This window comes from Sorex araneus, chromosome 5 (genome assembly GCF_027595985.1).
Source record: "Sorex araneus isolate mSorAra2 chromosome 5, mSorAra2.pri, whole genome shotgun sequence".
NCBI classification, from domain to species: Eukaryota; Metazoa; Chordata; class Mammalia; order Eulipotyphla; family Soricidae; genus Sorex; species Sorex araneus.
Window position 1 is genome coordinate 90,363,773 of NC_073306.1, and position 27,008 is coordinate 90,390,780.

At 42.9% G+C, this 27,008-nt stretch overlaps 1 protein-coding gene and 1 non-coding gene across 3 annotated transcripts; one reads left to right on the plus strand and one right to left on the minus strand.

Moving 5' to 3' along the window:
• Positions 1-1,155: 1,155 nt before the first annotated feature.
• LOC129405379 (small nucleolar RNA SNORA31) lies at positions 1,156-1,286 on the minus strand. Its single transcript, XR_008630531.1, has one exon. It is a non-coding gene; the product is annotated as a small nucleolar RNA SNORA31 (small nucleolar RNA).
• A 1,127-nt stretch (positions 1,287-2,413) lies between these two features.
• Positions 2,414-26,830, plus strand: PSMA5 (proteasome 20S subunit alpha 5). Of its 2 annotated transcripts, XM_004620053.2 has the most exons (9): positions 2,414-2,560; positions 8,590-8,656; positions 13,450-13,576; positions 15,744-15,811; positions 16,881-16,988; positions 17,554-17,612; positions 18,951-19,053; positions 20,831-20,917; positions 26,582-26,830. In XM_004620053.2, exons 1-9 carry the CDS (start codon positions 2,532-2,534, stop codon positions 26,657-26,659), a joined length of 726 nt encoding a protein of 241 aa, XP_004620110.1. In that variant the 5' UTR covers positions 2,414-2,531; the 3' UTR covers positions 26,660-26,830. The 2 variants fall into 2 exon arrangements, with proteins under 2 accessions (XP_004620110.1, XP_054996703.1); XM_055140728.1 differs by lacking the exon at positions 20,831-20,917.
• Positions 26,831-27,008: the final 178 nt, after the last annotated feature.

Here is a 27,008-nt window from a genome sequence, read left to right on the forward strand (position 1 = left end):
CCTCCCTTTCTCATCCCAGTTTTTTCCTTCCCATGGGAACTACGATAGGTGTATGTTGATACTTTGGAGTTTTCCATTCTACTCAATACCTAGTACTCCTACTATGGAAGATGAAGAGTTTGGTTCCTCTTTTCCTCATTCCCATCTCCCTTACCACATTCATTTCCTACCACCAAAATAGAGCACCTCAGCATATCGAGTATTTATTTCAAGCTGAAGATATCTAAAAAACAGTAGGTAGAGATATGATTTTAATCTTTCCATGAAGCAGGACATAAAATCCTCATGTAATAGGAAACAAGCATGATTATTTCTGAAGATGAAAGGGCACAGTGAGGACCTGAAGAAAGAGACATTGCCGAGCTTTCCTGTGTTCGTCATACCCCATACCCATTATTATGTATCTTTCTAAGTCTTTCGTTTCTTCATCAAGTCTAACATAAAAACAGCAAATTGAACCATTAAAAAATAAAATAAAATGAATTATGGGTAAGACACCCTTCTAAGTGCTGAATTTTTATGATATATTGATTCCTCCTCTTGGGAGAACACGACTGGCTTCCCATAATGCCCTTTCACTTGCCACAGAGAGCACAAAATCACATTTATTTAGAGAAGAGTCAACATTCAAGTTATTCTGTGAAAGTCGTGTTACATGTAAAATTAGTGGGGTTCACAGAACACCTTGCATCACCAGATACTCAGAGATGACTATGTGCTTACACTGGTCATCTATGTGGGTGGGTGGTCTGGGCAATACTAGATATTAATTTTAAATCACACCACTGGTGGTGGGAGTGAAGCTAAATTATAGTTTGCCTGAAGTTTTGATGACTTTGTTAAAAAAAAACTTGGTGCCTACATAAAAAATAAAACTCCGAAGAGCAAGTCTAGTGTATTTAACAAGTATTATTCAACAATTTTATTTTTATTCATTTTATTTTATTCTGCTTTTAGGTCACACCCAGCGCTGCTCAGGGGTTACTCCTGGCTCTGCACTCAGGAATTACTCCTGGCGGTGTTCGGGGGACCATATGGGATGCTGGGAATCGAACCCGGGTCAGCCACGTGGAAGGCAACAATTTTATTTTTGACTAGAAATGTGGTCTTGATTTCTAGACTAGAAATCTAAGAATATCTTTTCTTTTCTTTCACAGATATTCTCCCCTATTCAATCTGATTGTCAAAGAGACAGGCAAAAAGTGCTGGGTTTATTTTCCTTCCACATCCTAGGGCAAACAAAAAGAAAAACAGCAATTTGTCCAAGGGGTTATCAGTGAATGCAGAAGAATACCATTCTATTCTCGGAAATCTGGCAAACTGATTGATTCCCAAGGATTTTTCCTTGGATTTTCTCCGTTTTATTAGTGTCAAATATCTGGACTGACTAGGGACCACGAGATGAAATTCTAGTTTAGGGGTTGGAGCGATCTGATTTCGATCCCGGGCATCCCATATGGTCCCTGGAGCACTGTCAGGAGTAATGATGAGTGCAGAGCTAGGAGTAACCCCTGAGCATCGCTGGTGTGACTCTACCCCCTAAAATTCTGGCTTAATTAACGAAGGTCGAACAATTATGATGGGGAAACAGATGATCAATACCCAAACGGCACGTTTCCATATTTGCCCTAATTTAAGTGCAAGTAGGAACGTGACATGAAAGTTGCCAGCCTAGAGTAAGGACTTCCCCAGAAATGGCACATTCCCTTTTCGGACACGCACTATCCCTAAAGTGACTACACAACGTGCTTTTTTTCCAGAACAAGACCTTTGCACGTATGTCTATGGAGCAGTGCGTTTGCTTGGCTGCTCTTGGGATAGGGGAGCAGGACCCTGTTAGTGCACCTAACAGGGTAGCACTGTCAGGAAATTCTTCACGAATCAACAGGAAAAGCAGTGAATGATCTTGAGTCCCGGATTCGGGGCTGCGGGTCCGAAACCGGTAACTGGGGACAGGGAGGAAGGGAAGAGACAAGTCCCGCGCGACTGCTCCAGACCCACCGTCATTACGCAGCCTATCGCAGGCCCACTCGAGTCCCGCCGCTCCCCAAGAGAAACCTCCCAGGAGTCGCGCCTTCGCGGGAAGAGCAAGGAATCCCGGCAAAGGGCTGGGAACGTGGAGAACGTGGCGGAAGTGGGACCCACGCGGAGTGCCTATCAATTCAGAGTTCAGACGGATTCTCTCTCCGGATACGTCCGCTCAGTTGTCAATTTTGGGGCGGGTGCACGCCTTCTCTAAAAGGAGACTCACAGGTCCCGCTCACAGCGGCCCTAGCAACCACCGCGGTTTCCCGCGGAAGAACGGTCCCGGTCCCGCCCTCCGGCGAGTGCGTTCACCCAATCATCTCGGCAGCACCAGGGCTCAACCAATAGGAGGCAGGCGCAGGAGGGCGGGCTAAAAGGGTCGCCGGCGCACGCGCCGTGGGGAGTAGGGCCCGAGTTCTGTGGCGGTGTGAGCGGAGTGCCGGCGAACTCGTGTGGGCCCCTCGGAAACGCCGCGGAAAGCGCTGCCGCCGTCTCCATCCCTCATCATGTTTCTCACCCGGTCTGAGTACGACAGGTCTGTGCGGTTGGGGAGGGGGCCCGGGTTGGCGTTACTGTGGCGGCGCCGGGTCCCGGCTGCGGCCCGGGTTCTGCCGTGTCATGCGGAAGCCCCGGGAGCCCGAGTCAGGCCCGGTGCGGGGATCTCTCCCCGTGCCCCGAAGCCCGCCGCGATGGCCCCCGGGACACCCAGCTGGACCCGAAACCACGGCTGAGCCACTGCTGGGTCCTGCTTCGTTGCGGAAGCGAGAGGCTCCGCTTTGTACTCCGCGAAGGAAGCTGGGGCGGGGGGGGGGGGGCGCGACACTCCAACCTTTAACCCGGAAGGTCAGGGGTCATACCCCTCCTGCTTGTGAGAGTTTCTTTAAAAGTTCTTTTTCCCTAGTGCCCCTGGAAGAACAGTTGAAGCGCTTATTTAACCTGGGCTGGATCATTTCCGTTTCTCTCCCCCCCTACCCCCTCTCTCCCCCCACACCTCTCTCCCCGGGCGGTGCTCTGGGGTACCCCTGTCTGCTCTCAGGGGTCACCCTGGCACGCGGAGGGAGAGAGCTAGGCACACGCCTCCCCGTTGTGCTGTCAGGAGCACCACCCCGGCCACCCCGCGCCTTAGCAGGACCCAAGAACCGCCTTCCCTCTGCTGGGGGTGAAAAGTGGCCGCAAAAACGCAGAAACACACCCAGTAAAGTCCAGTGGAGTTTAGAGGGGTCATGGGAGTTTTGTCCTGCCTAAAAATTCTTTAAGAAAGCAAGTATTGAAAAATACTTAAAGTACTAAAAAGTGTGTATTGAAGGCCTCAGCTATAGAATCAAGGTTGAAATTTTGTAGTTATGTTCTTTTTTTTAAAAAAAAAAAAAACCATGAACTTTCGGGGCCTGGAAACGTTAAACTGCACATTCATTGCACGTTCCCTTTGTAGGCGTTCTTTTATTTTCAGTTTCTGTTTTGGTCACTTGAGTTCTGACAGAGCTGTGCGTGTGTCTGTCATTGTCTGTGTTTTCTGGAAACCCTCCTTGGTAGATGTTTTCTTTGTGCAGAGTAGCTTGAGAAGCTGAGTTTCTTGTCAAGTGTAAAGTGACCCTGTCAGAAGTTTTAATCACTTAAGACACTTAAAAAAAAAAAAACTGTCATTGACTCAGAGGATGTTTTGAAACTTTCCCTGCTTCTATAGGGTTTAACTTTCAGAGCCTACACAGAGTCATCTTTGAGTGATAAACTTTGAGCTAGGCTGCATATGGTAGAAATTGTTACTCTTAACCATCTATCTTAACTATCCTTATTCTTAGCCCTGGGACCAGAGGTATATCTCTTCAGGTTTGAGCTCACAGCTTTGCTTGTGGGAGGCCCAGGTTCAACCCCCACCTCTCACATTCAGTGCCACTGACCCACTACTCCATTTGACCCAAAACAAAATGTTTGTGTTAGAATTTTTGTTTGCTTTGTTTTGGGGCCTCAGTTGGTTGTCAGTGATTGGTCCTGATTCCACACTTAGGAATTACTCTTGGAAGTGCTCAGGGGATTGGTATGGGATCTCAAGGATCAAATCCAGGTTGCCTATATTCAAGGCAAATACTGTACTATGTACTCTCTGTACTATATCTCTGGCCCCTGTATTAAGGATTTTTGATTGTTTCCTCAACATCTATGCTTTGTTACTCTTATTTTTTGTATCTTAATAATTAAAACAGCCCCTTATAATCACTTAGCTAATGATTATGTGCTGCATGCAGACATTTTCAGATGCTAGTCTTACAGCTTTGAAGAAAAATCATGATCCTGCTTCTCAGGCAACTTTTTTTTTTCTTTTTGGGCCACACCCAGAGGTGCTCTGAGCTTACTTCTGGTAGAACAGCAATAACTAGGTGGTGCCAAAGGTCCATCCTGGGTTGACTGCCTGCCAGGCAAGTGCCCTACACAGTGTTATCTGCCTTGCCCATGTCTTTTTTTTTGGTGGGGGGAGGTCACACCCATTGATTCTCAGGGGTTACTCCTGGCCATGCACTCAGGAATTACTCCTGCCGGTGCTTGGGCGACATTACGGGATGCCAGGGATTAGAACCCAGGTTGGCCGCATGCAAGGCAATGCCTTACCTGAAATGCTATCACTCCAGCCTTGGCCCATGTCTTTTATTTTGCTTTATGGGTCACACCTGGCAATGCAGAGGGGTTACTCCTGGCTCTGCACTCAGGAATCACCCCTGGCGGTACTCAGAGGACCATATGGGATGCTGGGAATTGAACCCGGGTCCGCCGCGTGCAAGGCAAACAGCCTACCTGCCGTACTATTGTTCCAGCCCCATTGGCCCATGTCTTTTAAAGAACTTCTTAACAGAAATTAACTTGACTTGGGGCTGGAGTGATAGCACAGCGGGTAGGGCGTTTGCCTTGCACGCGGCCGACCCAGGTTTGATTACCAGCATCCCATATGGTCCCCTGAGCACGGCCAGGGGTAATTCCTGAGTGCAGAGCCAGGAGTAACCCCTGTGCACTCCTGGGTGTGACTCAAAAAGCAAAAAAAAAAAAAAAATTAACTTAGATGTGTTGTCATCAGTGAAATTCAAATTAGCATGAGTTTAGATGAGAGTTCATTCAATATCATGGAATTGTGGAAAGCTTCACAAAGGAATGATATTTAAATAGAATCTTGGAAAAGAGTTTCAATAAGTATGGATTGTAAGAATTTCAATAAGTATGGATTGTAAGAGTTGATTGTTTTGAGCAGAAAGTTTTGGGCAGACAAAAGAGGGATAGTAAGATGATGCCAGATCATGATTTTTATTAATTTTGGAGTGGGGTTAGGACAAAGGGCTTCTCAAGCAGTGTTAAGGGGTCTAGGTTCCATTCCTGGCACGATTTAGCCCTGTTGACCTATGTATGGTTCAGTGCTGGAGCAGGCCCTGCGGTGCCCAGATTCACTAGGTTACCACTGACCATACTAGGGGCCTTCAAGACCAGCCACACTTGGTGCTGGGGCCACTCAGCACCAAGGCCATTGGCCTACACCCAGCAAGGTTCAGGAGGCCATGGGGTCAAAACCGAGTTGGACATGTTCTAACCCCTGTGCTATTTTTCCAACCCTCATACTGGATGGATTTTTTTTTTTTCGGAAGCACTATTTACTATATTGTTACTGATAGGATTTCATGCATACAACTGAGTGGTTTTTTAATACAGAGTTAAAGGAGTTCAGGACTTACTGTGTAAGCACTTGTATGCGTTGATTTTTGTTTCACAAAGTTACATAATCATAATTGTATTCTACAGGATTGACTGGATTAGCTCAGAGAGATGGTCATTGCCAGGTAGGTGATTACAATAGGTGAAAAGTAAGGAGGTCATTGAGAATGGAAAGAAGAGAGTATAAGTTACTGTGCAGAGAATTGATATGCTTTGGCATATGGATAATTATGGGAGAAGCAGAAGAGTAATGCGCCTATTAAGAACTTTCTAGGTTGGAGAATTAGGAGTTTGGAGAGGCTTTACCACTGAAGTAGGAGTGGAGAGAGATAAAGCTGATTTTACAGTGGTAGCTGGATTTAAAGATAGATTTCAGGGTCAGAGAGATAGTACAGTGAGTAGGGTGCTTGCCTTGGATGCAGCTAACCTGAGTTTGATTCCCCAGTACCCCATATAGTCCTCTGAGCACCGCCAGGAATGATCCCTGAGCTCAGAACCAGGAATAAGCCCTGGTGGCCCCCCCCAAATTTAAACTGGAAAGTGTTGTGTTTGGTACTCACAGGTTACTAAGTGTAAAGCTCAGGCAGCATATATGTTAATCAGGAAAGAGGTAAACTGGTAGTAAGGATTTTAGCTAAAATAACAACTGAGATAGGAAGTGACACAGAGAAAGTTTCAGTAGAGGGCCTAACGCAGAGCCGTATTAGGGAGAAACTGTACCTCACTAGGGTGAACTTCCTGGACTAGAGTGAAAATACTATAGTAATAAAATCACTTTATAAAATTCTTTTATATCCTATGCAGAGCAATTCTTACTGTTCAATCACAGAGACAGTAAGTTTTGTTTTTTCTGTTTGAGGAAATTAAAATTAACAAATAGTAAAGCCAGAATTTAATCCCAGATCTTTTCTAGACTTTCCTTTGGTGATTTTTGATAATTGTCCCTTAAACTTCCTTAAGTGGCCTGAGGGATATTACTCAAAGACTAGACTAATAGGAGTCTGTGATTGTGAGATTCTCATTTCACCCCTGACTACAAGACAGGTGATTGGTCTCTTTCTTCAGATTATACAAATTCTAAATTCTAATTCCAGTTTGCCATATATGTTGAATGACTCTGGGCAAATTTTTTTTTTTCTTTTTGGGTTACACTCGGCAATGCACAGGGGTTACTCCTGGCTCTGCACTCAGGTATTATTCCTGGCAGTGCTCAGAGGACCATATGGGATGCTGGGAATCGAACCCAGGTCAGCCGCGTGCAAGGCAAATGCCCTACCCGCTGTGCTATTGCTCCAGCCCGACTTTAGGCAAATTTTAATGTCTATTTGCTTTAACTTAATCAGGTATCAGTTGGTATTACCCAGTAGAATAGTATTTCATAAGATTTATTTTGAGGATTAAGTTATAACAACAGTGTCATGCATATAAAAGATATACTGTAATATCAACTTTTCATCTGTTCAGATTCAGGGAGCCAGTGACCAGTGCTAGGGTCTGAACATTTGTAGGGCTGCTCAGGGAATATTCGTGGCTCTGTGCTTGATTGCCTGCAACTGGCTCAGAAGACCATGTGGTGCCAGGGATCTAACCTAGGTCTGCTGCATGCAGGGCAAGTGCCTGCCCTCAGGTTATTGTTGTTTTTCTCCATCTGCCAGTGCTCAGGGGTTATTCCTGGCTCTGGTCCTGGCTCTGCACTCAGGAATTACTACTGGTGGTGCTTGGGGGACCACATGGGATGCCTGAGGTCTAACCCAGGTTAGCCGTGTGCAAAGCAAATGCCCTACCTGCTGTATTATTGCTTCAGCTCCTGCCCTCATATTTTTAAAGTGTCCACTGTTGAAAACTTAATAGTTCAGATCAAATTTGGTACCTCTTGTTTAGGAATTTTGAATAGAATGGAACAAAGAAAGGTGGAGAAGTGTTTTAGAGAAATAGTCTGACTTGGGTTTGGGACCAGCAATGCTCAGGGGTTATTCCTGGCTCTGTGCTCAGGAATTACTCCTGGCAGTGCTTGGGGTACCATCAGGGATGCTGGGGATCAAACCTGGTTCTACCATGTGCAAGGCAAACTCCCTTCTCACTGTACTATCTGGCTCCAGAAGTAGTCTGACTTGTAATTGGTATAAACATATAGTGTAAATGAACTAGGTTAAGCTTAAGGAACTACAATGATGTAACAATGTAAATTCATACAAATTAATTAGGGCTAGAGAGAGAGTACAGTGGGTAAGGAGGCCCACCGCAGTTTGATTCCCAGTACTGAGTATGTGGTCCCTTTAGCAATACCCTGAGTGATTCCTGAACACAGCCAGGAGTAAGCCTTGAATTCCTCTGGGTGTGAACCAAATCCCCCTATTTCCCCAAGCTACTTGAATTCATATATATATAAAGAGAAGCACTTGTGACTGACTTTTACTAAAATAAAAGATACTTTTATCAAGTGGACATAATGTGAAGAGGATAGTGTACATTTTGGAGGGGATTGCCTGAGGGTTCATGGGCAGGAATTTACTCAAGGAACTCTAGAAGATTGACTAAGAATCAAGGCAGAAAATCACAAGCTATTGTTTGATCAGTTTGAAGACTTTTGGGGCTGGGGTAGAAATGTTTCTACAAAAATATTAGAGGTGGGGACATTGTGTGACTGAAACCCTATTATAAATAACTTTGTAAATCATGGTGTCTTTTTTAACAATAATTAGAATAATAAAAGTAAAAATATCTGAATACAAAAATATAATGACAGATTTGGTGGGCATAAAAGAATATTAACATCTATATTTTATAACCATCTGAACTAGATATCAAAGGATTTTAACATCTCATTATTTTTTCCTGATTATTTTTAATTTTTTTTTGTTTGTTTAATTATAGGGGTGTGAATACTTTTTCTCCTGAAGGAAGACTGTTTCAAGTTGAATATGCCATTGAAGCTATCAAGGTGTAGTATCAAGTAACATAATGCTTTGCTGACAGAACATTTGGAGTATGAATGAGTTATAACTATTGCTTAGAAAATATTCTTTATGGGGCTGGAGTGATAGCACAGCGGGTAGGGCATTTGCTTTGCATGCGACCGACCCAGGTTCGATTTCCAGCATCCCATATGGTACCCTGAGCACCACCAGGAGTAATGCTTGAGTGCATGAGCCAGGAGTGACCCCTGTACATAGCTGGGTATGACCCAAAAAGCAAAAAAAAAAAAAAAAAAAAGGAAAAGGAAGTATTCTTACTGCCCTTTAATCAACCATCATCATCACTCATTTTTATAATAATTTTAGTTCTGTTCTTGTCATCTATTTTAAGGTTTTAGAACAGATAATTGCTTTATAATTATGTGTGGGACTTTTTCTTAGTGGTATGGAAGGATAAGTTTCTGTTTATAATCCAGGCTATAAAAACAGGAATACAGCATTTATAGTTGGAAGTTACTTGTTGCCTTGACCAAATTTAGGTGATTAATTTATTTTTGTAAGGAAAATAGTGAATTAGACACTTTCAGGACTGAATAAAAGATGTGTTCACGGGGTAGTAAAGGATTGAGGCACCTGCCTTGCATGCAGCAGACCCCAGTTCACTACCTCCCTCTACCCCTTCCCCCTCACTGGTTACTACCAGGAGGCCCCTGAAAATCACTAGCATGGCTTGACATTAATTTGTGACACCACAGGAGTCAAGCAGCACCACAACCCCGAACTCATTGAATCGCTGGTCCAGTTGGCTGAGAATCTTAGGGAGGGGTTGATGGGTCTTCTGAGCATTGCTTGGGAAACCACACCTCAAACGAAAAAAATGTGCCCTGTAATTTAATAACAAGATCGAATAGTCTTACCAGGCTTTAAAAAAAAAAAAAGTATGCTATCTGTATTTACCATATGAAATCTATGTTTGTTGGATTGTGGGTAATCTAAATTCTGATTTCAGTTATCTAGAATAAGTTCCAGGCATAGTTATAATGACTTTCCTCAGTGAATTTAATGTCTAGTAAAGGTTGATAATCATTGATGTAGCCTAAGTCTTAATTCAGTGCATTTACTTCCCCCTCTTCATATACATCTAGTTCTGATGACAGTATTTTCTCATTAGCTAGCTCATTCTCTTAGAAACTACTACATACTTTAAAATGTATCTTTTTTTCTTCTTCTTTTTTTTTCTTTTTCTTTTCTGTGCGATGCACAGGGGTCACTCCTGGCTCTGCACGCAGGAATTACCCTGGCGGTGCTCAGGGGACCATATGGGATGCTGGGAATCGAACCTGGGTCGGCTGCGTGCAAGGCAAACGCCCTACCCACTGTGCTATTGCTCCAGCCCCAAAATGTATCCTCTTATTGAGTCAAAAAGCAGGCTTCCAGAAAATTCCTTTAGCTGGTCCTACTTTTTGCCCTCGAATTACAATAAAATGTTTGTAAATGTAATTTTATTTTTTTCTCTCCTTTCCCCTTCATTACTATTATTGAACGAACAGGGGCTTGCATATGCTGGTCAAATCTTCCTTTGTGGTGCTGGTGTAGTGACCACCAGGGATCACACAATCAGTTGCTCACTTGATTGTTATTTGTGAAGATGACACACTTTTTGTGTGGAACCAAGAATCCCCAATGGAATAGCATTTATGTGAGGTGGTGCTGTACTTGGCGATTTTATGCCGGCAAGGTGGATACTGTACCATTGAGCAGTCTCCACAAAGATGTTTAAACCTCTGCAAAGACTGTGCCTCGAGTAACTGGAGAGAGTTACAATGTGTTCCTCCAAGTTACCTCTTCTAGAAAGACTATTGGGGCAAAAGGTTGGATGAAAATCTGAAGAGGGGCAAAGAATTTCTGATTGGTTTAAGATTTAGAAGTGAGGTGGAAACACTGTAACAGTGGAAATGAAGGGCCAACTACAAGTGTCTATTTCTGTTTCTGATCATTTTGACCTACTGTAAAGTTTGAAACCATCAGTTCTAAGGTATCACATCCATTTTGAACCTCGGTTAAGAAACCAGGTTGCAGGGGCTGTAGTGATAGTACAGTGGATAAGGTGTTTGTCGATGATTCAGGTTTGGTCCTCACCATCCTATATGATCCCTTGAGCTCTGCCAGGAGTAAGCCCTAAGCACAGCCAGGTGTGGCCCAAAAAAGAAACCAGATTGCGGGCCAGAGGGCCAGAGTGACAGTTCAGTGGGTAAAGTGCTTGCTTGCCTTATACACAGCAATCCATGGCAATGCATATAGCTCTGGAACACTGCCAGGAATGATCCCTGAGAGCAGAGCCAGGAATAAGCCCTGAGCATAGTTGGGTGTAGCCTCAAAATAAAAATTGCCCAGATGTACAGGCCAAGAGTATCTTCAGTTTTAAACTCATTAGCTCTAATAGTTTTTAGATTGCTTAGAGATAATAGGTAGTACCTGATCTCTATAGCATTACAACTAGAGATAGAGCTGGGGAGATAGCTCAGAGGACTGATGCATTTGTTTTGCATACTAGAGACCCAGATTTCATCCTCAGCACTGATGGGTTCCTAAGCAACTTGAGGTGTGAACCCCCCCCCACTCCCGCAAGTGATATGCTAGAGGTAGCCCCTGGTAGTGATGTTGATACAGCTGGAGCTTAACCTGTGTGAAAATACAGGCTCTCAGGTTTAGAGATTACTTTTTAGTTGCCTTGGCAACTTAGGAGTAGTTAATAAGAACAATTTGATTACCATCAGGAATGATAATAGAGGAGCTGAGAAAATGCCAAAAATGACTGAAATTATGATTTGGAAGTGCTATGTGGTTGACATTGGTGAGATAGAGCTAGCAGAGGTGGGGAAAATGCCCTTAGGATATATTTCTAGGGAAAAGTAGTCTGTCAATTATTGTAATATTCTGACAACTTGGTTACTATGAGTTACATTAAGGAGATACTGCATAGAATCCTCTCAGATGCTCCTTCTTTACCTTCTCTGTCACCCCAACCATCATTCAGATGGAAGGAAGGAATAGTTTTGGCTGAATAGGTTAAGCAGGATAATTGTGTCAAAGAAAATTAAGTTGATTAGGTGTGTTTTATAAAAATTGTCTGTCTCAAGGGAGATAGCTTAGAGGGCTAGAATGCATGCTTTGCATGCATGAGGCATAGGTGCAGTTCCCAGCACCACATCATCCCCCTGAGCTCTGCCAGGTATGCTACTCCCTCTCCACCCCCACCCCATACCTATTGCCTGCCCTTCTCCCTCAAAATAATCCCTCAGAACTAAAATAAATCATCTGTCTCAAAGTTAGTGATCCCATTTTTGGAGTGGGAACTTTAGAAGTTTTTAGGTGAAGGCCAAATTGAACAAGTTGGGAGTTTGCTCTCAGGCTCTGAGAACATTTCCTTCCAAAAATGTAGCCTAGGGATTGATGATTGTTTGAACCAGGAAATTCCTTGTGGAGATTCATCCTGTGTATTATCAGATGTTTATCAGTATCCCTGGCCTTCACTTATTTGATACCAGTAGTTGTAAAAATCAAAAATCTCCAGACTTTCTCAGCCGTCCCTTAGGGAGTGAAGTGGCTCCTGGGCCAGTGGTTCAATGCAGAGGCCGAGGATGTGATGCTGCTTTCTTGGCCCCTGTGATGGGAGGGAATGACCCCGGTGCACCTGGGGGCCAGCAATGTGAGATGGTTCCAGGGTTGCCTGCACAGCCTCAAACTAGGCAGCTGAATCACATTTCTGGACTTAAGCTTGTCATTATTGACTTATCCACTATAGTCTCCTCCTCTTGCCTGAGTTTGAGGTCCCTTGTCCAGAGACCCTCTGTTCCACACTCCGAGTTTTCTGCAGGAATGGGGGTTAGGAATGCCATCCAGCATATGGGAGAGAATCTGAAATCTTGTTTCCAGTAGTCATCGAACTAATCTTACAATTTTTAACTCTTCCATAACATGAAAGATAAGTTGGGAGAGAAAGCTTAAAGATGAGAATATTAAGTTGATTGATATACTGGGCATCACTTAAAATAGTCTGCATTTTTTTGTGCTACCTTTCTTGGTATAGGTATTTTTATTTTATTTTACTTTTGTTTTTGTTTTGGGGCTCACACCCAGTGGTGATCAGAGTTTACTCTGATGGGGGGCTCCAGGGACCATATGTGGTGGCAGCGTCCTACTTGCTGTACTATCACTCCAGCCCACATTGTTAAATTTCTTTAGAGGGGCCACACCTAATAGTGCTGAGTCAGGTTAGGGGGTACCCTGGGGCCACTCACAGCAATGCTGTTGAGCCACCAGGACCAAATCCAGCAGTGCTGAGGGACCAGGGGTTGTAGTACTGGGGGCTCAAACCTGGGGCGTCACATATATGGGACATGCATTCTATCATAGTTACTTAACTCCCAGTTATGTTCTTGGGAGTTACATACATTTATGCAATAATCATTCTTTAAGTCAGATAATAGTGCAGGGAAAAAAAGTTTTAGTACTTTCCTGCCCTGTATGTTTAAAAGTTTTTAGAAGTTTAGAATCTCCCCATTCCAAAATACTGATTTTGGAGTTGATCATTTTACAGATCTTTCCCAGACCTTTATTGAACTTCCTATTTAGAAAGTGCAAAATTCTGTAAATCAGTACTTGTGTCTTTGACAGGAAGAGTACATTACTTACCAGAATGCTCCTTATTCTCTCTGCATACTAGAATATTATCTTCTCTGTGAAGATATACACAAATTTCTATGATACTGTTCCTTGCTTGACCTGTGTATGATAACCATCATTTGTTTCTCTTTAGCTTGGTTCTACAGCTATTGGGATCCAGACTTCAGAAGGTGTGTGCCTTGCTGTGGAGAAGAGAATTACCTCACCGCTCATGGAGCCCAGCAGCATTGAGAAAATTGTCGAGATTGATGCTCACATAGGTAAGCATGAAGTAGGGGAAAGCTGACCTGGCTGAGTGTTGTTCCATGGGGGGTTTGTCTTATCTCCTTGTTAACTGTTGTTCCCCAGACAATAGGCAGTTCACGTTACTCAGTAGTTAGGTAAAAGCAGTTGCAGAATTCATTTGTGTTTAACCTGCATCTGAAAGTTTCTTTCTCCCTCAAATTTAGACTTGGCGAGTGTGATGGTCATTAACTGTGTCACGGGTTGAGACCAGTCGCCAGGGTGCTGTGTCTGCTTTGTTGCAGTGTTGACCCTATAGGGGGTTCTTGGGAGCCAGAGGATCCTGGTGGAATAGAGGACACCTGTGGGATGCTCAGGATGTTCACATGCAAGACAAATGCTTTACTGCTAAGCCTTAAATCCTGACAAGAAAAAAGTAATTATTTTCTTCCCTTTTTGCCATATCTGGATCAGGAGTTACTCCTGGCTCTGCGCTCAGGAATTAATCCTGGCGGTGCTCGGGGATGGAACCTGGTCAGCCTCGTGCAAGGCAAACACAGTACTGGCTGTACTATCACCATGCCCCTCCCCACCACCAAGGGTTTTTTAAAGATCTTCAGAAAAAGACTTTAACTACATCAGTTCTTTTATTCTTCGTCCAAGTTTATATATATATATTTTTTTCACATTTATCTTTTTATTCTCTCTTTCCTTTCTCCTGTCCTTTTTGGTCTTCGTTATAATTCCCGTCTTAGCTTTTGGCATCATTATAGCATTACTTGGTGATAGGTCTGCTTATTTATAGCATGCTATTTTAGTTGACTGTTCATGTTCTTTTTTTGTTGTTGGATTTTGGGTCTGCACCTGGCAGTTATCAGGGCATAATCCTGACTCTACATTCAGGAATCACTCCTAGTGCAGTTTGGGGGATTATATGCAGTGCTGGTGATTGAAGCCAGGTTGACTGCATGCAAGGCAAGTGTCCTGTACTCGTTGTACTATTGCTCTGACGCTGTTCTCTTAACCTATCTAGGCAACTCATCAATGAAACTGTCACTGTCACTGTCATCCCATTGCTTATCGGTTTGTTTGAGCAGGCACCAGTAACGTCTCCATTGTGAAACTTGTTACTGTATTTGGCATATCGAATATGCCACGGGTAGCTTTGCCAGGTTCTGCTGTGCGGGCGGGATGCTCTCGGTAGCTTGCCAGGCTCTCCGAGTGGGACAGAGAAATCGAACCCAGGTCGGCCGCGTGCAAGGCAAACGCCCTACCCACTGTGCTATTGCTTCAATCCATTAATGAAACATTAGTAAAAGTTTTTTTTGGTTTAGAGACACCCCTTGAGGACTGCTCTCAGCTCTGTGCTCAAGGATCACTTGGGGCTGTGCTCAATAGACCATGTGGTTTCAGGAGTGGAACCCAGCCTTCTAATATGATGAGGAATTTAAATAGAGCAGTGTCAGAAAATAGAGAAATAAGAGCCAGACAAGGTAATTTGATAGAGACTGATAGAATCTGGGATCCGATTGGTTATGAGGGACAAGGAGAAAATGGAAAGTAAAGGATCGCTACCATTTACTTGAATCTGTAGCGTATCCAAGAAGATGTAATACGGAGTCATTGGTTTCATGAGACTGAAATATTGGGCACAAAATATATGATGGAGACTTAGATTTGAGTCTAAGATTATGGTAGCAACCATAATCTTGGCATCTGGGACCATCAGGCAAATTTTCTAATGTAACCAGTAGATTTATGCTTGGTTTGGGAAGTAGAAAAGTCTTTGTATTTTATTCTAGGATCTTCCTAGAATTTTAGAGATTCTAGGATCACTGTAGCTCATAGAGAAATGGTATTTTTTCCGTATTTCTCCTTTAGGGGTATTTGTGTTTGCGTAGTTTGTCAGTGCATGTTGGCTTATAAGAAGTGCTCAAGTTGGGCTTAATGATGTACTGTGTGAAAATTTGTATTTGATTGGTTGCTTTTTAAATACCTGAACTTCTGTGTCATTGTTGGTTTTTTATTTGTAACATAACTATGCTTGTGTTAAGTGTAGATCATTTCCCATCAAGTCTCAGTTATATTGCTTGGGGATGGCTGAGTGGCTACTATGGTTCTGCTTCAGAATTTCAGTATTTCCTGAGTGAATGGGAGAGTCTTACCAGGTTTAACCAGTGGGTCATTGTTGCTTTTACATTGCAGGTTGCGCTATGAGTGGGCTAATTGCTGATGCTAAGACTTTAATTGATAAAGCCAGAGTGGAGACACAGGTAAAATCAGTATAATCTTTGCTTTTAATTCTGATAATGCTTGAATTCCCCTTTAGTGATGATATAGCCTCATGGGTTGTATTGTGTTAATATCTGCGTTATTATCAGATGTAGCTCTTGGGAGTGTTTTTTGGTCAGAATTTCTAGTTAGAACTTTGAACTTGAAGTCTAGCCATTCCTTGGAAGCTTTAAGGAAACCATGGTAAATAGTGCTGATAAATAGTCTCAAAAAAAACAACCAACCCTATAAAGCACACCTTGCACTGCATTCTGTTCTCTAATTGATTTTCTGTGGGAGTGCCACAAAGCAAGAAGTGAACATAGCTAACGGACATTTTCTCCCCAGCTGCCTTTACTTGTAAAGAGTAGCTCTCAATGCTTCACACTAGGAGACATGTACAGGTCAGGAATACTGAGATTCTTTTCTCTGTGCTGCTGCCTGCCTGGAGAGTAAATTAATAAGAAAAAATAATTGGTAAAAATCTATGCCCTTAGTTCTCACTTTTCTATTAGTACTTAGGAAGAGTAAGTCTTTATAAACACCATTAGAATAGTAAATGCTAGCATTGTGTGTTTGCAAGGGAAAGTTGCTCTTGGCTATTAACTAGTATTTTCTTATTTTTTTTTTATTTTTTGGTTTTTGGGTCACACCTGGCGATGCACAGGGGTTACTCCTGGCTCTGCACTCAGGAGTCACCCCTGGTGGTGCTCAGAGGACCATATGGGATGCTGGGAATTGAACCCGGGTCAGCCGCGTGCAAGGCAAACGCCCTACCTGTTGTGCTGTTGCTCCAGCCCCTAGTATTTTCTTATAAAGACTAAATTTGATATTTTATGGGTTTACTTTGTTTTTCAGGGGAGCACCCCTCTAGTCATTGTTTAGAGTCCTTTAGATAAATTTATTACCAGAGCTGTTTTTCTTCCTTTTGTTCCAAGTTTCATGCTTATGAAAACACACTGGAGCTCGATCCTGCAGCTTCCAACCGCAGTTCCAGGGATTGTATAGTGACAGAGTGGCTGCTTTAATGCCCTCATGTGAAAGGTGGACCATGTTTTGCTTTTCTTCTAGAACCATTGGTTTACCTACAATGAAACAATGACAGTCGAGAGTGTAACCCAGGCTGTGTCCAATTTGGCTCTTCAGTTTGGAGAAGAGGATGCAGACCCAGGTGCCATGGTGAGTGATATTCAAGTCAGTTTTCTTGCTCACCTAAGGGACATCAAGGATACTTGTCCTCTGAACATTTTTCCCAGTGGGTTTTAGTGCTTACACACTTAGCCCAAGTGCTTGATATGGGGAGAGCACTCCAGTAGTCCTGCTTACACACAACTAAAGTTCCATACCACTGCTGTGAATCACATTCCCTTCCAGTTGTGTTTGTACACGTTCTGTTAGTGCTCCCCAGTGGTGGTTGTATGCTCACACATATTCCAAGGGATCATATTTTCTGGGCAGGGTGCATACAAATCTTATTTTAGTTGTGCTGGCTGGAGATGCACTTTTTGATTTATGCTTGCATGCACCTGGCTGCAGGATGACTGGAAATTGCTTTCTGTGCCAGGATTCACAGCAGCAGAGCTGTTGTGACCCTGCGAGCACATGTCGCAGCACCGGGGATTAAACTCTCAACCATACACTATCTTGCAAGCACCCTAAGACACTGAGATAGTCCCTGGGCCTCCAATAGTTTCTTAATATTTAGTTAATAGTTGCTTGATATTTCTCACTTTTTGGGTTCTAGTCTCGTCCTTTTGGAGTAGCACTCTTATTTGGAGGAGTTGATGAGAAAGGACCTCAGCTGTAAGTACTATTTTTGCTTTAATATTCCTTTTTTTTTCTTTTTTGGGAGAATTTCTTCTAGGGGGTGAGAAATACTTTAATTTGGGAGGTGAACTAGTAGTTTAAGTCAGTTGACATTATAGTTTTGTAAAAGATAAAGGGCTTTTATTCTGTGCTGCTTAAACAAAGGTAAGTGAGAATTTTGTGAAGGTCTTCCTGTTGGACCCAGTACTAGTTATGGAAAGAATGAGTAATAACTTTGTTGTGCCAGGATATAGATTTAGGAGTCTGCTTTGGAATTTTGGTTTCATTTCTATTCTCAGATATTTAGATAGACTTGTACAGATATCATATTTACGTATGCTATATTGTTCAAAATGTCTGAGGAAAGTAGCACTGTAGCACTGTCCTCCCATTGTTCATCAATTTGCTCAAGTGGGCACCAGTAACATCTCCACTGTGAGACTTGTTACTGTTTTTGGCATATCGAATATGCCATGGGTAGCTTGCCAGGCTCTGCTGTGCAGGCGGGAAACTCTTGGTAGCTTGCCAGGCTCTCCGAGAGGGACGGAGTAATGGAACCTGGGTTGGCCGAGTGCAAGGCAAACGCCCTACCCGCTGTGCTATCACTCCCAACTGAGGAAAGTAGTTATGCTTTTTTATTTATTTAATTTGAGGTAATATGATTTACAGTAATGTTAGACATACACTGTTGTTACACCACATCAAATTATTTCTTATTTTAAAAGTTGATTTTGGCACCAGAGGGATTGTCCTGAAGGTACAGTGCTTGCCTTGCACTTAGCTAACCCTGGTTCTGTTCCTAGCTCTGCATATGGTTCCCAGAATACCCGTGGTTGCTCCTGATCACATAGCCAGGAAAACTCAGCACTGCCAGGTGTGCTCTATTTTCTCCACCTGTAGAACATCTGTTTTGGAGTCTGTGCCTCAGTTTCTTGGCTGCAGGACCAAGCTTCTTTTTTTTTTTTTTTTTTTTGCTTTTCTTGGGGACCACACCTGGCGATGCACAGGAGTTATTGCTGGCTGTGCATTCAGGAATTACTCCTGGCCATGCTCGGGGGCCCATATGGGATGCTGGGGATCGAACCCGGAGAGGCTGCAAATACCCTATCCACTGTACTATTGCTTGGGACCCAGCACTTGTATTTTTCAGTGAGAGCTTTATTTCATAAGGTGCTGTTACAATTTTTTATTCCTGTTGGATTATTTATTTTTGTGGTGCCAGGGAAGGAACCTAGGCCTCACATATACAAGGTAATATATTTTGAACTATATTTCTGACCCCAAATGCTGCCATTCTTATTAAATGTTTTCTCCTTTTGGGGTGGTGCTTTGTAGGTTTCATATGGATCCATCTGGAACCTTTGTGCAATGTGATGCCCGAGCCATTGGTTCTGCTTCAGAGGGTGCCCAGAGCTCCTTGCAAGAAGTTTACCATAAGGTAATTAAGCACTTGCACTACTTTCATTTTTTTTTAAGTGAAGATTGAATTTTCTAAAAACAAACGGGGGTCTAGAGAGATAGCACAGCGGGTAAGGTGCTTGCCTTGCACACAGCTGACACAGGTTCTATCCTTGGCAACACATAGGTCCTCTGAGACTGTTAGGATATCGCTGGGAGTGGCTCCCCACCCCATAATAAATTCATACAATAAAATGTATATACCGTAAGAGTTAAAGTCTGTGAATTTGACAGTGTATGTGGCCTTGTAACCACCAACTAAAAAGAGAGAGAATTCTATCACCTTCCCAGTGCTGTCTTCTCTAATCAGTCTCTCTCCCTTGTAACCACAGTTTACCATTATAAATTTGTTTTGTCTGTGTTTAGACTTTCTGCAAGTGGAGTCATACTGTTAGTATTTTTGTGTCTCCCTCCCTTCTTTGGTTCAACATGCTATTTGTTTTGTTTTGTTTTGTTTTTGTTTTTTTTGCTTCTTGGGTCACACCTGGCGATGCACAGGGGTTACTCCTGGCTTTGCACTCAGGAATTACTCCTGGCGGTGCTCAGGGGACCATATGGGATGCTGGGAATCGAACCCGGGTCGGCCGCACGCAAGGCAAACGCCCTACCCGCTGTGCTATCACTCTAGTCCCACAACATGCTGTTTTTGAGATTGGTTTTATCTGTAGTTTCTTTTTATTGCTGAGTGGTACATCATGGCATAGATGTGCTACAATTTGTCCTGTTTCTATAGCTTTACTTCCTAGTGTAGTTTTTTGAAACAAATGAGTAGTTCAATTTTTATCATTGTCCAGTGGTGAGAGTTGGCTTTGGGTAATTCATTAGGTTTCTAGGCTTACTATTTAGACAAACCACCTAGATGAAAAGTCTGGAACCCTAATGAGATGCCTGCTCACAGTAACCCTTAATAATGTTGGTTTTCACATGGGGAGGAAATTGAGTATAAAAACAAGGTAAAAGAATTTTCTCTCTCTCTCTCCTTGGGTATCCCTATCCCCCCCTTTTTTTTATTTGTTTTGTTTTTTTTTTTTCTTTTTGGGTCACACCTGGCAATGCACAGAGGTTACTACTGGCTCTGCACTCAGGAATCACCCCTGGCAGTGCTCAGGGGACCATATGGGATGCTGGGAATCGAACCCGGGTCGGCCGCGTGCAAGGCAAACGCCCTACCCCCTGTGCTATTGCTCCAGCCCTCCCCCTTTTTTAAAAACATAACGGATTTTTAAAACATTGGACTTAACTTCTTGATCAGTTTGGAATTCATAGGATATCACAATATTACATAGTTTAAAATAAGCATAGAAAAAAAAATAAATAAAATAAAATAAGCATAGAGAACTGTAGCTCTTTCCCAATGTCTTCAAAGATCATTTATGTGAAAGTTGGTGAGTTCGTTGTGGTTTAAAGACTTTTCTCTGGAGAAATCTGATTTACCATTCACTGGACTTCTGGAGGCCTATGTAATGCACTCCACTTACTAAGATTTAGGGCTAAAGAAATAGCCCGAGAGACTGGGATTTCATACTTTTTATTTAGGAGGCCTGTGTTTGGTCTCCTGAGCACTTCCGAAGGCTGCCCCTAAGCACCAAGCCAGGAGTATTTCCTGGTTCAGATGTAGACACCCCCCACCCCCCCAAAAAAAAAATCTTTGATTATATTAGTGTTTGCTAAATCATTTCTTTAGGGGAGTTACAGGGAACTCTATGATGACTGGGATTCTGTATAGTTAATGGTTACTCTGACCCTTTTGTTTCAAGTCTATGACACTGAAAGAAGCCATCAAGTCTTCACTCATTATCCTCAAGCAAGTTATGGAGGAGAAACTGAATGCAACTAACATAGAGGTATATCTCTCTTTTCCTGCTTCTTTACTCCAGAGTCCTCGTTTCTTTTACTGAGATCAGAATACCTGCATTTTTTTTATGCTCTCTCTCCTTAAGAAGTTACTGACAAGGGACCAAAGAGATAGCCTGCTTTGCACGCATCTGACCAGGGTTCTATCTCCAGAACCCTATATGAGCCCTGCCAGGTATGAGCCATGTGGCCCAACCCCAGTTACCCCCTCAAAAAAAAGTATTGATAACAGGTTTTTTGTGTGTTTGCTTTTTGATTTTTTTTTTTCGGTCACACCCAGTGATGCTCAGGGCTTACTTCTAACTCTGCATTCAGGAATTACTCCTGGCTGTGCTCAGGGGGCCATATGGGTGTGCAAAGCAAATGCCCTATGCTCTGTACTATTGCCCTGCCCCCTATTGCTAACACTGGGTTAATTTTAATAAAGTAATGGCAAAAGAGAATATATTGTGTTATTGTATTCCGTAGTGAGAGGGAATTAAGTGAACAAAACAAGACTGTGTGGTTTTCTCAAGAATTTAGGGGCTGGAGCAATAGCACAGCGGGTAGGGCGTTTTGCCTTGCATGTGGTCGACCCGGGTTCGAATCCCAGCATCCCATATGGTTCCCTGAGCACCGCCAGGAGTAATTCCTGAGTGCAGAGCCAGGTATAACCCCTGTGCATCGCTGGGTGTGACCCAAAAAAGCAAAAAAAAAAAAAAATTTAGTGTCAGCAGAAGGCAAGATTAAAGAAAAAAAACCTTTGTCTTTGGAATAATTTAGTATTTTTTGTTTGTCTGTTTGTTTGTTTGTTTTTATGGAGTGATAGCGCAGCAGGAAGGGTGTTGGCCTTGCACAAGGCCGACCCAGGTTAGATTCCTTTGCCCCTCTTAGAGAGCCCGGCAAGCTACTGAGAGTATCTTGCCCACACGACAGAGCCTGGCAAGCTACTCATGGTATATTCAATATGCCAAAAACAGTAACAACAAGTCTCACAATGGAGATATTACTGGTGCTCGCTTGAGCAAATCAATGAGCAGTGGGATGACAGTGACAATGTTTGATTTTATTGTTTTTAGGATTTTTGTCTTTTAAGTATGAGAAAGACTTCAGAATGCTTTCATAGACTGAGAAGGAACTAATGAATAGAAAAATGTTGAAAGAAAGCAGAAGTTAGTGATTAAAAAATTATACAAGGAGAAGGCACGTAAATTAAGTTTTTGAAATATAAATTTATATAACATTAACTTTATTATTTTTTTGGTTTGTTTTTGGGGTCATATCCGGCAATGCTCGGGAATTACTCCTAGCTCTGCACTCTGGAATTAACTCCTGGCAGTGCTAGGGGGACCTTGTGGGATGCCGGGAATTGAACCTGGGTCGACCAAGTGCAAGGCAAATGCCCTCCTCACTGTACTGCCGCTCCATCCCCTATAAGCATTAACTTTATTTATTTATTTATTTATTTTTGCTTTTGGGTCACACCTGGCGATGTACAGGGGTCACTCCTGGCTCTGCACTCAGGAATTACCCCTGGCTGAACTCAGGAGACCATATGGGATGCTGGGACTCGAACCCGGGTCGGCCACGTGCAAGGCAAACGCCCTACCCGCTGTGCTATCACTCCAGCCCCTAAGCATTAACTTTAAAACCTGTTGTATGTCAAATACTAAACTAAATTCCAGTAATACAGAATAGAGTTCAATTTAAATAGTACCCTATATAGTTTAGGGGGCATGCAGATAGTAATAAGCAAGTAAGAACAGAGTGCCTCAGGGTCAGAGAGATGGTATGGTAGATAAAGTGCTTGTTTTGCACATGGCTGACCTGGGTTTTGTTCTTGGCACCGCTTGTGATCACTTGAGCACAGAGCTAGGAGTAAGCCCTTAGCACTGCGAATGGCCCCCAAACTAAGCAGGAAGTTGAGATAATAAAAGTTTCTTTCACATCCATTATGTAACTAAATATGTATCATTATGTAAATGGTGAGGTTATTTTTGGTTATCTAGTGATAAGTTCCTTTCCTGAAGGCAGCAGTTGGCATAAGACCTGTTAATATTGGTTTGTAGCCTGTTCTATAGGATTGTGACTGTCAGAATTTGTCCAGTTGCTGGCAGTGACTAGTCATGAGTCATGAGTGACTTGACAAAAAAAAATTCTGTAGGCATTATATCTCTCCTCAGGTCCCTAAGGGAATAACTAATATTTTCTTTGGACTAAATTCATGAACATGAGTTAAAAATATTCTTTGCAGGGGCTGGAGCGATAGCACAGCGGGTAGGGCGTTTGCCTTGCACGTGGCCGACCCGGGTTCGATCCTCGGCATCCCATATGATCCCCCAAGCATGGCCAGGAGTAATTCCTGAGTGCAAAGCCAGGAGTAACCCCTGAGCATCGCTGGGTGTGACCCAAAAAGAAAAAAAAAATATTCTTTGCAAATATATTTGCTTTGTTTATTTTGTTTTTGGGCCTCAGCAGTGCTGAGGAGAGAGGTCCCTCCTGACTCGTGTAGGGGTCACTCCTGGCAGTGCTCAGGGGACATGGTACTGCTAGGGACTGAACCTAGTTTCCCTTGTGCAAAGCATGGGTTCTAGTCCTTGGAGATATCTCCTTAGCCCTGCAGGTATACTTGTGGCTTTTAGGACATTTCTTATTATTAGATAAATCTCAAGTTGAGAGAAAAGAACAGGGGCCAAAGACACATTACAGCTCTGAGTTGCTTGCCTTGCCTGGTGCCTGGCCCAGGTTCATCTCTAGCACCACACGATTCCCTAAGACCCACTATGAGTGATCCCTGAGTCAGGAGTAAGTTTTGAGCACCTTTGGGTGTGTTCCTAAAAGAAACCAAAAAATATTTAAAGTAAATAATTTTTAGTTTTTTCCAGGGCTGGAGTGATAACACAGTGGGTAGGGCATTTGCCTTGCACGCAGCCAATCTGGGTTCGATTCCCAGCATCCCATATGGTCCCTGAGCACTGCCAGGAGTAATTCCTGAGTGCAGAGCCAGGAGTGACCCAAAAAGCAAAAGCAAAATATATATATATATATATATATATATATATATATATATATAATTTTTAATCTTTTCCAATATCAGATCTTTAAGTGTTTGATAATGTAACAGTGTAGCATAGCATAGCATAGTCTACAGGTTGTTCATTGATTTGCTCCAGCTGGCACCAGTAACATCTCCATTGTGAGACTTGTTACTGTTTTGGGCATATGAATACACCACGGGTAGCTTGCCAGGCTCTGCCGTGTGGGCGAGATACTCTTGGTAGCTTGCCGGGTTCTCCAAGAGGGATGGAGGGATCAAACCTGAATTGGCTGCATGTGAGGCAAATGCCCTACCCGCTGTGCTATCGCTGCAGTCCAATGTAATAATGTTATGTAATTATATATTACAGTGTGTAATGTGATAATATAATCATTTTCTAAGATTTATCTAAGACTTTAGATGATCAGTAATAATTGGATGGTGCTGATTCTGGCCTTAGAGGGTGGGGGGAGTAGTCTCCTGAGCAGTGCTTAGAGGGCTGGTGGTGAGAGGGAGCATCCCCAGAGAAACTGCTGTGGCCCATGAGGGCCACCCACATGGTATTCATGGACCCGGGCAGGGACTCGAAGTAGATCCTTTACATGCCAGGTCCTTTAAGCTGTCTTCCCAGCTTTCTGACAATTTTAAACTCAGTGAAAACTGAGACTGGAGTGATAGGACAGCACCTAGGGCACTTGCTGTCCTGTGGCCCACCCCCCCCCCACCCCCACAAAAACAAAACACCTTAGTAGATACCACTAATGAATATTTCTTTTTTTTTTCTTTTTGGGTCACATCCAGCGATGCACAGGGGTCACTCCTGGCTCTGCACTCAGGAATTACCCCTGGCGGTGCTCAGGGGACCATATGGGATGCTGGGAATCGAACCCGGGTCGACCGCGTGCAAGGCAGACGCCCTACCCGCTGTGCTATCGCTCCAGCCCCACTAGTGAATATTTCTAATATAGTATTACTGAAAAATTGTCCAGTATATTTAATTTTAATGTTTCAAAGCAGTAGGCTAGAGAGAGAGAGTATAGTGGGCAGAGTACTTACCTTACATGAGGCTGACCCAGATTTGATCTCCAGCATCCCATGTGGTTTTCTGAGCATCGACAGGAGTAATTCCTGAGTGCAAAGCCAGGAGTAATTTCTAAGCATCACTGGGTGTGACCCAAAACCAAAATAAAAATTTAGAAGAAAAAAAAATCACCAAAAACAACAGAATAAGGACGACATTTAAGATGATAGATGTTTTTCTTTTGTGTCTAAATCTTTAAAATGAGTTAGGCACAAAAAGTATTTTGGCAGGGGTGGGGTAAGTAGAACCCACTACTTGGGCTAGAGAACGTGCCCTGAGTTAGAGTTCTAGCACCACAGGGTCCCCTTCGCACAGCTGTGGTAGCTGCCCCTCCCTATCGGGGGTCCTGAAGGTCCATGCTTGTCCCCATCAAAAGAATCTTTTCTTGGCAAATTTGAAGTGGCAGCTGTTCTCAGTATTGCAGCGAAAGTGGAACTATGTTTTCCGTAGAGAAGATGTGAAACCTGGTGGCTTATTTGAAATTGTTTTCAGACCCTGGTGCTTCGATTATTACTAATGACTGTAGTCACAGCTGATTTAATGTTAATGGAATTTTTTTTTTTTTTGCTAAGTTGTCACAAGGACCATTTTAGGGAAAATAGTACTCTATTTTGGTAGTACTATAATGATAGCTAACTGTTAACAAAATATTCACAATTACAGTGTTCTAGGCTCAATTCTAAATTCTGTGCATATATTGACATTCTTGATCTTTACAACTACTCTGAGTTAGATGCTATTATTATTCTCATTTTACTCACGGAAAACGAGGCACAGAGTGATGAGATATTCCAGCGTCACACATGAGTTTGACTTTCAGGTCTGTAAATATGCTTTCAAGTGTGTGTGATGCCAGGGACGGAATCTACGCCCTCATGTAGGCCAAGCTACATCTCTGGTCTCAGTAAATGTCTTTGGGTCATACCCAGCATTTCTCGTGGGTCACTCTGCACAACTGAGGGGACCATGAGGTGCTGGGGGTCAGACCACGGCTCCTTGCATGCCAAGCATGTTTCAGCCTTCTGAGCCTTCTCAGAACAATACATTTCTAAACATATTCCTAGAGGAATCTTTAACAGCAAAAAGTAGTGATCCCATTTGTTGTTGCCTTTGTGATTCTTGTTGAAATAGCATCAAGAAATGACAGATGGACGAGATAGTACTTAAGGCCAACACTGGCTTAGTTCCTGGCATAATTAATATATGGTCCTCTCAATGGGGCCCCAAGTGGGCCCTGAGTAGAAAGCTGGCCTTTCTACCTTAGCTCCACCAGGTGTGGCCAAACCAACCCTTTTCCCTCATTAAAAAAGAGGTGATAGTGATATCTGACATTTGGCAAAAATGTGGTGGGTTGAGCTCAAAATAGAAATTTGGTCAATGAGAAATTTTATTTTGGAGTCAGAGCTATTTTAAGAGCTTGCTGCTGGAAAGGATATCCTTGGGACAGCAGATCCCTTAGTTCCTAGTGAACAGCTGCATCACGAACCAACTTTGACCACACTTGGGCCGTCAGCAGGGTTGAGCCCAGCTTATTAACCCTTTTGTATTCTTTTCCAGTTAGCCACAGTGCAGCCTGGCCAGAATTTCCACATGTTCACAAAGGAAGAACTTGAGGAGGTTATCAAGGACATTTAAGAAGTGTAATCCTCAGAACTTTCCTGGGAGAAATTACAGATCTCCATATTTCCCTTAACTTTTACTTCCAGTTATAATTGTCTGGAAAATCTCCATTGTTTGTGCTTTTTTTATGATATGATACGTCTGTACATAAAGGCAGTTCTGAAATAAAGAAAACTTTAAAATATTTGTTAATCGACTATTCAAATGTCTTTTGTTTGAAATGCTTTTATTAGGATTGTTCTATCCCTTTCCTATCAAAATCAGTAGATCCACGAATCCTTTGGTTTTAGCAAGTCAAGTGTACCCAGTTCCTCCCATTGGTTTATAGATGTTAACACCCCTATAAATTCAGTTCTGTATTGTA